Source organism: Montipora capricornis, chromosome 3 (genome assembly GCF_036669925.1).
Source record: "Montipora capricornis isolate CH-2021 chromosome 3, ASM3666992v2, whole genome shotgun sequence".
In the NCBI taxonomy this organism is placed as follows: domain Eukaryota; kingdom Metazoa; phylum Cnidaria; class Anthozoa; order Scleractinia; family Acroporidae; genus Montipora; species Montipora capricornis.
Window position 1 is genome coordinate 55769687 of NC_090885.1, and position 13271 is coordinate 55782957.

At 37.1% G+C, this 13271-nt stretch overlaps 1 protein-coding gene across 1 annotated transcript; it reads left to right on the top strand.

Annotated features, from left to right (window-relative positions):
* The first annotated feature begins 677 nt into the window (after positions 1–677).
* Positions 678–9007, top strand: LOC138043444 (protein TEX261-like). Its single transcript, XM_068889710.1, has 6 exons — positions 678–821; positions 968–1047; positions 2571–2724; positions 4561–4628; positions 5990–6104; positions 7361–9007. The coding sequence occupies exons 1-6, from the start codon at positions 755–757 to the stop codon at positions 7477–7479; spliced, it is 603 nt and encodes a 200-aa protein (XP_068745811.1). The 5' UTR covers positions 678–754; the 3' UTR covers positions 7480–9007.
* Positions 9008–13271: the final 4264 nt, after the last annotated feature.

Here is a 13271-nt window from a genome sequence, read left to right on the forward strand (position 1 = left end):
TATTAATGACAGTACAAAAAGGAGAGGTGACAAACTATCTCCCTGAAAAATTCCACCGGTTTAATGTCTACTTCACCCAGTGTTTGACCTCTGGCTTTTAGCTCCGTTGTCCAACCCTCTACTGCTGCTTCTCCGGGAATCTTATCATGTTATCAACTACGCCAGGGAGCTCCATGCACTTTATTAACCAGGAGTGAGGTACCATGTCATTTGGAAAACCTGTAATTTAGCTTCAGCTAAGTGTTTCTACCCACGTTAAATAAAGATTATGTTATGTTTATTTTATGTCAAAGGCTTTCCTGAAACCAATCCAAGCTATTTTTAAGCCCGTTAATCGTCTTTTACAGTTCTTGATCACCATCTTGTCAATCAGCAACTGATCTTTCGTTCCTCTGGACCCCCCTTGCGACAATCCATCTGCTCCTCAGGCATCAACTTCTCTTTCTCAAGATGTTGGTAAAGCTCATCTGTTAATATCCCTGTTAGAAGTTTCCACATTATTTAGGAAAAACTAGGAAATCGAGAACCTCCGAAGGAGGACCAAGGAACGAAAAATGCATGTGGATATGGTTAATTACACTGGAAACTAGAAATTGAAGAGAAAAGGGGGAAAAAGGAAAGGAAAAAATTAGGAAAAGGCGCGGCTACATACTAGAACGCATGGTTACCCAGTCGAATTGCATGCACGCTCCACGTTCAACCAGGTGACGATTGTGTACATTTTTGTGGAACCGTGCTGCAGTATTCTACGAAGATGTTTCTCTATATTTTGAGTTGGTTTTCGATGATCTTCCATGTAATTTTCATGACCCTTGCGTTAGGTAACTGCCATTTTTGTCAATACGGCGTAAGTTAGTTTGTATACGTTTGCAGATAGATTTAATTTTTTCATTCAGTAAACCTTGTTTTCTTTTGCTGGTAATTAGGTTTAAGTCTTAGGCTTTTTTTTCTTATTGATTATATGTAGCCGCGGCTCTCTTCTACTTGGCTGAACTTGTTGAGGAATATACAGTTATAACCGCCAAAGTAATCAAAGGTACACTTGCGGTAAGTGCAGCCCATTCAATTAATTCTATCCCAAACGAAGCTACAGTAGCTTGCAGACTGTCATGTATGCATTTGCAAGAGCCAAGCCTTAATTTATACCCAGTCATAATGTAAACGATGTGTGTATCATGCTTGTATGCAAGGATCTGCTATGTCCGCAGTCTGAACTAAATTTTTAGGTAATTCTGCGTCGCATCAGAATGTTATGTCCTGCCCTGTGATAAAACTAGCCAAAGTCTGGTTCCAAAAATCTTAATTACCTGTCTAATTTGTAATGTGAAATTCTGGGTCGGATTTCTGATGACAATACAGTACACTAAATAGTTTGCAGCTTTTGTGCAAGAACATGCAAACTGTTTTTTGGTAGGTCTCGTTGACTTACTGTAAATAAAATTACTGCAGTGCTGCAAGAAAACAGTTAAGTGGTCAAAACCCGTGCCAATAGTCAGGAACTACTCCAGGCCTACAAACAGAGGTTTCAATAGAAGGCGGCTACCGGTGATAGACTGCTGGGTACTTTGATCCATCCCGCCACCTACTTCGCACTACCGTTTGCTAGTTTTGCAGTGGAGTTGTTTTTTCACCGTTCTCTATCACGAAAACAAAATTGCTTTACTTTCATCACTAAACTCCGAATTATGAAGGTTTTTTTTTTCAAGAAAAAAGAAATTGTCTACATATTGAAACAACCTACTGCAAAACCACCTACTGCAAAATGTACCGAACACACTGTACAAACCTTTGAAAGTTAAGTTGGGGTGCAATGGTGTGACTGAATAGGAAGCACTTCCAGTTAATCTTGAAAATCTGGCTTTGTGAATGCAAAAACAAAGGTGTCTAAACGAGGATGCTTTTTCTCTTTAGTGCAAATTTCGTTTTCAGTGATATTATTGTTAAATAGATGTTTTGCTCTAGCCATCTGTGTAACAAATTATACAGGTATGGGAAACAATGTTTCCACAACAACAGTTTTACTGAGCTTAGTTTGGCTTTTAGGCACACCGAACAAAACAGTGAGTATTTTATCATTGGACCAACGCAGATTTCAATAAGCATCATGAAGTGTCCCCTTGCTTTTTCCCAACTTCAACATCCCTCATGTCTCAGAATACAATCTGACAATTAACATCACAAGGTGTCGCCCGAATTCTGCTTTCTTTAAGTAAGGATATCAAAATTGGGCTTGCGTCTCTGGACAATTGAGTAGACCAACATGCTTAAATTTTACAATATTATTATTGCTGCAAAAGTTTGAACATCGAACTTTGAAACCTGCAAAGTTCCTTATAAAGCTGTGATGGCCAAAGAAAAATGTTCTTTGTGACATAAAACAATACTATTGGAGCCAAGTGGCTAAGGTTTTTCTCCCAAAAATGTCGAGAGTCCTCCTTTCCTGGTAAAATTTATGTTATGCTGCAGTTGCATGTACCTTACAAAGTCTCCACAATCCATGTTTCTGTAGCAAAGCCATTGTGGTTTTAATAAAGTCTTAAATTATTTATTGTTATGTTTTGTCTGACCAGGTAACAACACTGGTTTACATAGGGCTTTTTATACTGGAAGGGTTTCCCATCACCTTGATTGGAGCAGGACTCTTTTCTAATGGCCTCTATTATTTACTTCTAAGAGATTTTCCTTTTATTGAGTTAACATCTCCAGTATTCATTGGGGGAGTAGGTAAGTGGTTTCCTGCACAGTCTGTGTGGTTGTTATGCATTAATCATGTATGTAATAATTCATATAGTTTACATGTACATTATTATTCCAAAATGGCATTAACCCATTCATTGACCCTGATGAGTTAATTGTCTGGCATTAGAATAAAATATAATATGTCTAATTCTCGAGATTGATAGGGTTCAAGTTGACTTACAATCATAGATAAAACCATTGGCAAGGTTATAGTGCTTTTGACGTCTTCTTTGCTTTTCTCCCCGCCCCCCTGATTCAATGTTGAGCAAAACTGAATATTATTAAATTTTAATGTGAAAAGTATGACAGCTAAATTGCGAGAGCACCTGCTAGCCATGCTGTTAGTATTGACCTTTGGAAAGCACTCAGGAAAGTGCCTCACCTTTCCCTCACCTGTTGCTTATGAATTCTAACTTTTGTAGGTGTTTAAAGTGCCCCTAACACCAAATTATTTTTTTTGCCCAAATGAATCTTTGCACCTGTTTGAAATGCATTGCAGCCTTTTTTTTCCCCTTTTCTAACAAATCCTGCCTTTTTATAGGCTTCAAAACGTGCGACAAGCCAAGCATCCTTTTTTCATGACCAAGTCAGAAGGGGAGCGGGTCTATTCCTGATGTGATGTCACAAACTGATTTACATTGCATTTTATAACTTTTTCTAAACGTGCATGCAAAGTGGATTGTGATGTCAAGTCAGGAATAGACCCACTCCCCTTCTGACTCAGTCGTGAACAAAAGATGCTTGGTTTTTTTTAAGTTTTGAAACCTATAAAGAGGCACGATTTGTTAGAAAAAGGAAAAAATGGCTGCAATGCATTTCGAACAGGTGCAAACATTCATTTTAGCAAAAACATGAAACTGGAAGAAGTAATATTAATTTTTTTTAAAAGAAAATGCACTTGGAGGGTCAGAAGGCTAAGATTTGCTCTGTGTGAGGAAAATGAATGACAGTTACCCGCATTAGGTTTAGTAAGGTTCACGTAATGTTTAAAAAACGAGCAGCAGTGTTTTATCAGGGTTTAAAAGCATGAGGCGTAGCCGAGTGTTTTTAGACCCGATAAAACATGTGCTGCGAGTTTTTTGAACGGCTTCAAAAACATTCCACAAAGAGCGTGTCCCTCTGGACACACTCCATCTTATGGGTATTCAACCCATAAGCACGCACGCTCTAACAATGGTTCAAATTGTGAGAGGTAAATAATTATTAGCATACAAGAAAAATAAGCTATGCCTTATTAGTGTTCATTATATAAAGAATACCAATGAGGAGTGTTTTATCAGGATAGAAAGCTCGTACATGTGACGTTTTATCGGTGTTTTGATAGGCTGTTAGGCTCATGAATTATTAATGAATCTTTTAAACGATTGTGAAGAAAGAAGAAAAAGAGAGAAGGTCTCTAATTTCTAAATTATGACACATTGTCAAGAAATTATGCACAATTGAGGATGTGACATCTAAGGAATCCCCTTGAGTTCTTTTGTATTTTGCTTCTTTTGTACTTTCGAGAATGGAGACACGACTCGGTTGGTTAATGGACACCCTTCTGAGCTGGAGGTCGTCATTTCAATCCCCATGTCATTGGATCGACATCTGTTTCCAATTTCCTCTGATCTCATGTACATGATTTTATGTAGCTGTGGCTTTGAATACCCATAAGATGGAGCATTGATGGAGGAGGGGTGTAAAGGGTGCCCACCTGGCAACAAGTTTATCAGTAACTCTTGTTCACAGTCTCATGTTACCCCCCTAAAATAAGGACTTTTACTTTACTTTTTACTTTCTTATTTTCTCATAAAGCTACGATTACTATTCTTTTTGCAGCTATGGTGTTTGTTAATCATTACTTGGCATTTAACCATTTCTCATCAGTGTGGTATCCTTTTTCTGAGGTACTTTAATTTTTATTGGTGTTTTTGCAGTCTATTAAATTTTTATTGATGTCTTCTAACTTGTGTTGGTTATGAGGCCAAGCTTAATTTGAGGGGATATGAGTTGCACTGTTTCCACCCAGATGGAATTTGATAAGCTAGAAGACCAAATTACACTACAATACATGAAACACAATCAACAAAACAGAACTTTACAGAACAACAACAACAAAGGCTAAATAAAGAATCCCAACTGGCCAGAGGCAAACCATTTGGCTATATACAAGTGCAGCTGAGAAGTTGAACCAGGGACTACCAGGATCCAATTCAGCAAGTGGTCAGAACAGGTCTTAAACCTGCGACCTCCAGATCCCTAGCTATAGGCAAGCACTCTCACCACTAAGCTGTACTGCTTACTCCCTCTCAGATTCACACAAAGCAAAGAGGTTTTTTTTTATGTACAACATGAAAGACCAAAGTTCATTGTTTTTTGAACTGATTAAAATCACTCCTTTGCTGATAAATTGTTCACTTTTAATTAGTGTCTGGGAACTGAGCTGATGCAAATGCTGTTTACATTCAAATATTAAATGCTGTGTAATAATGTTTGAGAAGCATGCTAGTTGTAAATTTAAAGGAAAAAAGAGAATATTGATTGTTTTTTTATGGTTATTGTACATGTACGGTAAAATTAATGTAACACCTGAAAAAAGCATTCTTGTAAGAAAGTTTCGAAATTTAACACCAACATGTTTTATGTAGAGAAGATATTTTTTCAAGTCAAGTTAAGTCTCCTGTTATAGGCCCAGTGGTTCAACATTTGAATTATTAAGTACAGTAAGTTCGACTCATGCAAAGTGGCACTCGGTCCTCCAAGTATCTCTTGCCTAGTAATCAACATTGAAAAAACTCTTCATTTCATCTACAGGGGTTAACAAATTAATTTCCATATATGTTATTTATTTTTAAATTAATAGCATGTTTCATTTATTCAGTTGTTGTTTTTTGCTGATATTCTTCTGACTCAGGTTGTTTTTTTTTTTTTACAATAAATTATTATGACAAGCAATTTAAATAATTACTATCAGTCTGAGAGCAGTTTTCAATTGAGTGTCATGTAAAAAAATACTAATAATTAAAAGTAATTACTTCGACCAATCACAGCGGGTGCAAAGAGTGCAATGAACCAATCCAAATTCAAAGCAATCCCATGTAACTTGCTCAAAGTGTGGGAAAAATCATGTGTGCGAGTTGCACATTTGGTTTTGGTTTCCTTCTCATTGGTTGATAGCATTTACAATATTATTGCATAATTACTTTCAACAGTCATTCGAAAACTGACTAATAAAGACATTGGTCCTACTTGTGTTTCTCTTCTTTAGATCCTAGCTTATTTTACCATCTGCCTATGGATTCTGCCATTTGCATTCTTTGTTTCCCTATCTGCAAGTGAAAATGTTTTACCAACAGCATCTACAGCAGCACAGGATGAAAGTGGTAAGATTTCCATCCAATATATACGTGCACGGGTCAATTTTACACGTATTAACGTTACACAATGTACCTTCATAATTTATGAGTGTCTAATAAAGTAAATTAAATATGAATCTTGATTTGCATGTTGGGAGAAGTTTCCATGTTGATCAGATTGAGCCACTAGCCCATATTTACAGGCCAGTGACATGGAGAGCAGGGGTGGCGCAGTGGTGAGAGCACTCGCCTCCCACCAATGTGACCCCGTTTCTATTCCCAGACTCGACGTCATGTGTGGGTTGAGTTTATTGGTTCTCTACTCTGCTCCAAGTGGTTTTTCTCTGGGTAGTCTGGTTTGCCCCTCTCCACAAAAACCAATATTTGATTTGAATTGAGTTAATTTTGTTAGTGTCCCCAATTAGTGCTCTTGTACTAAATCCATTGACACTTAAGTAAAAAGCTTTTTATTCATTGTACATCTATTGAAAATTGAAATGAACTTAAAACAAAGTGGACTGCAAGGATTACTCAGTCTGGTGATGCAATTGAGTCATTTTGGTAATTAGACCACAAAACATTTTCATACATGTAATTATTATTATAGTATTGTCAGTCATGCTTAGTTGTGATAGAGGACTTTTAAAACCTTTTGCAACAAACCTTTCATTGATAGCAACAACATTGAAACACCTTTCAATATTCATAAAGGATTTGATATTACGAACATCTTTACTTGGAATTTGTAATGTACCATCATTCTGTAATTTGTTGCCCTTAGCATTGCATATTAAATGTTAGTGATGCTTGGATATAGATAACCAAACGCAAACCTTGCACTGAAATGAAAAGTCCTTTGCTTGAAAATAATGCTAGCACCAGGCTAATTAGGGTGAGTTTAAAATTATTGATATTCAAATATTGCTGGCAGCCAATTATGCAAAGGGCATCCCTTCACCTGATATACAGTCATACCAGTAGATCCTCAAAAAATCTTGAGAGGCTCTCTGAAAAAGTTTAGTTAAGCGTAAGGATAATATGATATCCTTTTACATTACCCTTAAAATTAAGAGTTAGAAAATTCTGTGTTTTGCAAAGTTTGTTTGAAGATTCTCGATCATTGAATCTTAATGTTAGAAGTGGAAGAAATATTCATGTCGAACAAAATGAAGATCTTCAAGGATCTTTGAGGATTCTTTAAACCACCAGGGTTTCCATTTGCATTCTGGTTTAGTGGTCATTTCCATACTGTAACAATAGCTACTTTTATTTATTTGTTGCAGAACCAAACTTTGCCTTCCCAGGCCAGAGGTCAAGTCGAAGACATGGGATCTTAGCATTGTTTAATTTCTTGTCCAAAAAAACAGAGGGGTATCTACCAACAAGAACAAAAACTTTTTAACATCTTTTTTGTACAGTTAATTAAGTTACATGTATACTGGTAACTTTCAATAGTTGCTACAAGTCAAATTATAAAATTTGTCCATCCTAGAGCCACAGTTTTTGACGAAATTCTTTCAAACAGCCTCACAATGTTGTTTTTGTGCAATCTTTTTATCAGGTGATCTAGAGTATTGGAAATTCACTGGCATACTATTTATGAATTAACCTTCAATCTAGTCAGGTTTACTTATTCAAGACTAATTAGCTGTAGCTTGGTCACAAAAGTTTCAAAATATATTTAAAGGCCGTTTAAACGGTTTCAAAGTTTGCTTCATCATGCATTGAACACTTTGTTGAACTAAATGTTCGGTGCGTTTGAACAGGTCGTCCAACATTGTTGAAAGCGTATTAAAGAAAATAACAGGGGCACCCAACGTCACTTTTCGGAAAATATCTGTTCGGAAGACGATTTGAGATCTAGAATTTTTGGAACATGTGTTGTAAAATTTCTTGCTTGCCTGCTCTCCTAGGATTTTCGGACATCTGAAAAATGGTATAATTACCCATTTTTAACGGATTTTTACCCTAAAAAGGTCACCTAGAATTTTCGGGAGCTTTTTATCTGGCTGAAATTTTCGAAAAGGTAAGTTTTGATCCCTATAATTTTCGGATCACTAGACTTTCAGCTAGGAAATCCGAACAGATGAAAAATTGTTAGGGGATAGAAATGTGCCTATATTTACCATTTAAATACTAAAATACGTTTAACAATGCTATGTTTAAGTGGTTTTGAATTATATTCTCGTTGGGTGCCCCTGAAATAATGTTGAAAGCCTGTTGAAAGCCTGTTGAATCAAGTTTACATGAGTGTAAACTTTCATTTAACATCGATTCAACTTTGCCTTTGTTCTCCAAAATCTTGAATGGTTTTGAAGCCGTTTGAACACTCTGATCAACAATTGTAGAACACACGCATGCTCACATCGCTCCATGATCAACATCGACAAATCAATATGGCGGCACTTAGTTTATCTTGACGAGAGAGTCTGATTTCTAGTTCTTAGTTCATCGTAATCAAATTTCGCGAAAGTGTTGGTTCTTTTGTTGGCGCAATGTTGGAACCGTTTGAACGGACCCTAAGACGGCCTAAAATTAAAGATATTTTGGTATACTTTTGGGTTTTTGGTAAAGCTGTTATACTATACTACTTGCTCTCGTTCTCTCAATCAGTCAACTTTTTGCCACTATCCTTGTTGACTCCAATAATATTAAGTTATTATTGACTCAGGAAAAACTCGAACTCTGATGCATGGTCTAATTCCCTGGGGTATCAACAAGACTGCTCGGATTTTATGTGTCCATTCCTCTACTTGTACAGATAAGCAGCCTGGATTTTGAGTCAATTGTGAAAGCACTTGGGTATATATATCTAATTTTAACTTCATTGAACAAAAGGCTGAAAAAAAAAAACGCCCAGTGGCATAACATTTTATAAATATGTGAATTTTGACAAAAATCAGTGATAATAAATATGAGCAAATGTTTATTTTGATGTCCTTGTGATGCATCTCGTTGGTGTAACTGTCTCTTGATAAACTGGCACATGAATAGCCTTTCTTTGCATTCCAAGAAAATTAATAAGATGTGTGCATTAAGAAGTTTTAAATTATGAAATCTTCATTATAATATAGTAAATCAAGAAAACAACTCAGAAGCTTTCTCGTTCCCATTCTCCCGCAGTGTTGACATGGTTGTATCTTAAGGGCCATTTATGCCTGGGGGGAGGGGGGGGAGGGGGGAATCCCATATAAAAAGGGGAGGAATGCTCGTCGTCTCGCTTAGGGGTGTAAATTTCGAATTTTGGTCTCACTTAGGGTGTTCTAGGCAAAACGCAATCATATGTAGCCGTGAAGGTCTCCTCTAGAGTTGCGCGCGAAGAAATACAAAAGTGTATATTTACACTTTTACATTTCGTCACGTAGATGAAAGTATTAGATGATAATGTCTTTGCCATTATTAAAAGTCACGGTATTTGTTGTTTCTCTGTGTTTTAATATATGGTCTCTTTTAGGGGTCAAAAAAAGCCTGGGCCACGCCCAAATTGGTCTCCATAAGGGGTTTAATTTAAAATTTCCGACAAGCATCCCTCCCCTTTTATATGGGGTCCCCCCCCCCCCCCGGGCATTTATGATAATATTTTTTGCTAACTTCCATCTTTAGCTAGTTTTTGTTAAGAGTTCTGATTTCAATGTACTATTTTACTTTTTATTCTTTTAAGTACTTATGGAATGTGGTAAACATGTGAACCCTTCAAACTCACCCTGAAGCCAGTTGAATGCTTTTTACTTCTGAATCACTCCCCTCTGAATTTTCTGCCGCAGACCGACCAAACCACAAATTGGTTTGATCTCGGGTATGCTCGTTAACATAACCTTTTTAAAGGCATCTTTCTGTAAGCTTTTCAAAATAGTAATGGTTTTCTGCGTTTTGAGATGTGCAAGTAATGCTATTGCCATGGCCTGCACCAAAAAAACAAGAAAAAGAAAACTCTTCCTGAGCCTGCTTGTTCAGAGTGGCCAGTAGTCTCCTTTGCAGCCGTTTTTTGGATGTCACGCAACTCTCGCGAGAGTTGCGTGACGCCCCAATAACCGCTGCGAAAGAGACTAAATGGCAAGCCTCTTCTCACCGGATAAATCACATTATTAAATTCTCAACCTCGGTTAATGCATTTCTCGTGCTCTGATTGGTTTACTCAATCTCGGTTATCAGCTCGTATACCTTAGTTTGACCTTATATGGCAAATGATTGCGCTAAGCGTTGCTTAGCTAAGAATTTTTTCGCCGGAGAGCGAAATTTCTCTCTGAATAAAGCAAAAAAAAAACGTTTTTGTGGAAAGTTTGGATGAATTCCGACGTTAAGAAGTAGGCGAAAAGGTAAGAAATGTTTTTGTGATGAGCCTACGACTGTCTGACCACCAGGAATTACTCAACATCGCATCTTCATCACCTTTTTTCGCGCGGATTTTCTCGCTTTTTTCTCCCGTATTTCGTACTTTCAAACTTTTGGAGTTTAAGGAATTTAATAAAATAATTATTCCATTCGCGCTTGTTGGATATGACACTGGTTATAGCCAACTCGGCGCTAAGCGCCTCGTTGGCTATTTACCATCTCATATTCAACCCGCGCTCCTGATAGACGAGTTCACGCACGATTGCATCATGGGTAATTAGGGCAATATGGCGGGAAATTAGGAGGTTTGTATGGAAATTCAAAGCAAAATCTACTGTACATGACTCTACTTTATAGACTTTCGCCTTCATAAACTAAATAAATAAGTTCATGTTCACAACTGAGATGAACTAGACTCCTTGTTATCGGTTCTTTGGAATCCCTAAATATTGCTTTTTTTTGTCTCCATACAATAGACCACTTTCGATATATTAAAATTCAGTCCAAAACAAAAGGCATCATCTCGAGGCTCTGGGGAATAAACTCATACAAATCCTTATATTTATTCCCCAGAGCCTCGAGATGATGCCTTTTGTTTTGGACTGAATTTTAATATATCGAAAGTGGTCTATTCTCTGTAATTTTGTGCCTTTAGAATTACAGGAGATGTATGGCAGAAACTGTTTTCAATAAAATAATTTCTACAATGGCCATTCTCTCCAAATTTATTCTGCCGCACCTTTGAGCGCATATCTTCTGTTTTGGAAAATAAAATACCCAAAATTGCATATAATGAATACTTTTCATCGTTTTGAACTGCCTTATACCTTTGAATTTCTTTCCATCTTGCCCTGATTACCCATGATGCACTCAAGAGCGTGAACTGCATTAAATAAAAAACCTAATCTTGCTCTACTGAGCAGGTTTAATTGATAATAAGTTGTTATTATAGGGAATATATCTGTTTACAAACATTGCTTTTGTTATTCAAGTGTGTCAACCTTAGGAACAAAAGATCCTTTGTTTCGACAGCCAATGAGGCTTTGGTTGGCACATTAAAGACAATAGGTGACATCAACGATAGCTTCCCTATTGATTTATTCAATGGATAGTGTGATAAAAACTACACTTTTTTTTATTTCGTTTTTGTCTTTTTTTTTTCAATTTAAAATCCTTATCTTTCCTTATCGGGTGCTGAGAAAATCGGCACGGTTCGGATTGAACAAATAGTGTAAACACTTTAACGGGCCAAGTTTGAGCCTTAATTCATATAGGCTAACGCTTTTTTTTTTTGCGTACATTTCAAGACGGCGGCTCATTCTCCACCAAAATCACGTGCATGCGGACGTTCTTGATTATAGTTTAACTGCGCATGTCTCCAAGAGAAGTTACGTGGGCCGATACGTGAGCCGACACGTGGGCCCAAACATTTTGGTACGGTATTTTTAGGTACGGTAAAAGTGTAAACAAAGTTTGCTGAGCTCTTTTTTGGTACCCGTGTCAATTTCACACAAGCCGTGCCAAAAATTTTCTGCAGTGTAAACCAGGCTTTAGTTTCTTCTTCCTCGATTTTTATTCCTTTGATCTGTTTATTTGTTCGTATAGATATAATAAATAATGAATTGACAACTAATTATTCAGTTTAACAACTAGTTGTAATGTCACAGGACATTCGACGTCGACAGTCGGTTTGTAAGCAAAGGAGAAGGGTGTGGAAAGAAACAGTCTTATAGGGTGGGCCTGGAACAAACAATCATGAGGTACACGATCATCCCTTTTCCATATGACGTATCAATGCGCGCATGACGTAATTCAAGACGGCGCTGAAAAAGCAGACGAACTTGCTGAAGTTCACCCTGTGCACAGGATATCCAAGACTAGAAATTGTGTTCTCTCAATGCCAAACCCAATAATAATGAATGTGAATTAAAGGGGCTAGGTCACGCTATTTTAGGTAATTTTCTTTAATTTTGTTAATTATGAGCTCTAAACGTCAAATTGGCAGAGCAAGAGTCTTTCATTTGCAAAATCACGGCCACATAACAACTGAGAATGATTTTCCAGCTTTGTAAATGACATTTTGAGACAGAATGATATAAATTTGAAAAAAGGTGGGCCGACGTTTTTCAAATTTACCCAAATTCAATCCATTTCAATCCTCTCCAGTTTTGTCCATCCATGTCCCTTCCTGGCTTCCCTGTATTTTGTTAGAGTTCTTCTATAGTTTTGAACAGTTATTTTGATATTAGAGTTAATTCTATGACCATTCGATCAGTGCTGAAATTGCCTAAAATTGCGTGACCTAGCCCCTTTAATTACGTCAAACTAGACATCCTATAAAAGAGAATGGGTTCTATTTTGAATACCTGTTTCCCCCGGTTTCCTTTGGAATTTAACATCTATGTTGTAAATAAAAGAATCATATCTTACCCTTGAAAATTAGTGTCATCTTTTTTGCTTATAGCTGAAAACGTGAATGAATACAGCTAAACTCAGAAAAGTCACATCCTTTGGCTCCCTTTTCATTCTTAAGTTACTTTCTTAACTGTGCATGATTACCTTCATCAGTGTAATACCAGGTAGCCTCTGTGAAAATCATCAGGTCGCGTTCGGTAATGTGAATATCCCACATTCTCACCCAAGGTGTCCCTGGGATTGTCTCTGCCGGTAAATGGTAAAAAAATGACGTAGGCTCTCGTAGGGAAGTTTTGAAAAAAATAAAAAATAACTAATTCGAGACTCAGGCAGTGCCAGTTGCCGTTATTAAACACTCCTTTTTTCACGAGGACGTCTGGTTTTGGTCAAACCTGGGGCTGAGGCTGAGCCTTTTTTTGTGATTTGAGCCTGAAAACTTCTTAACAG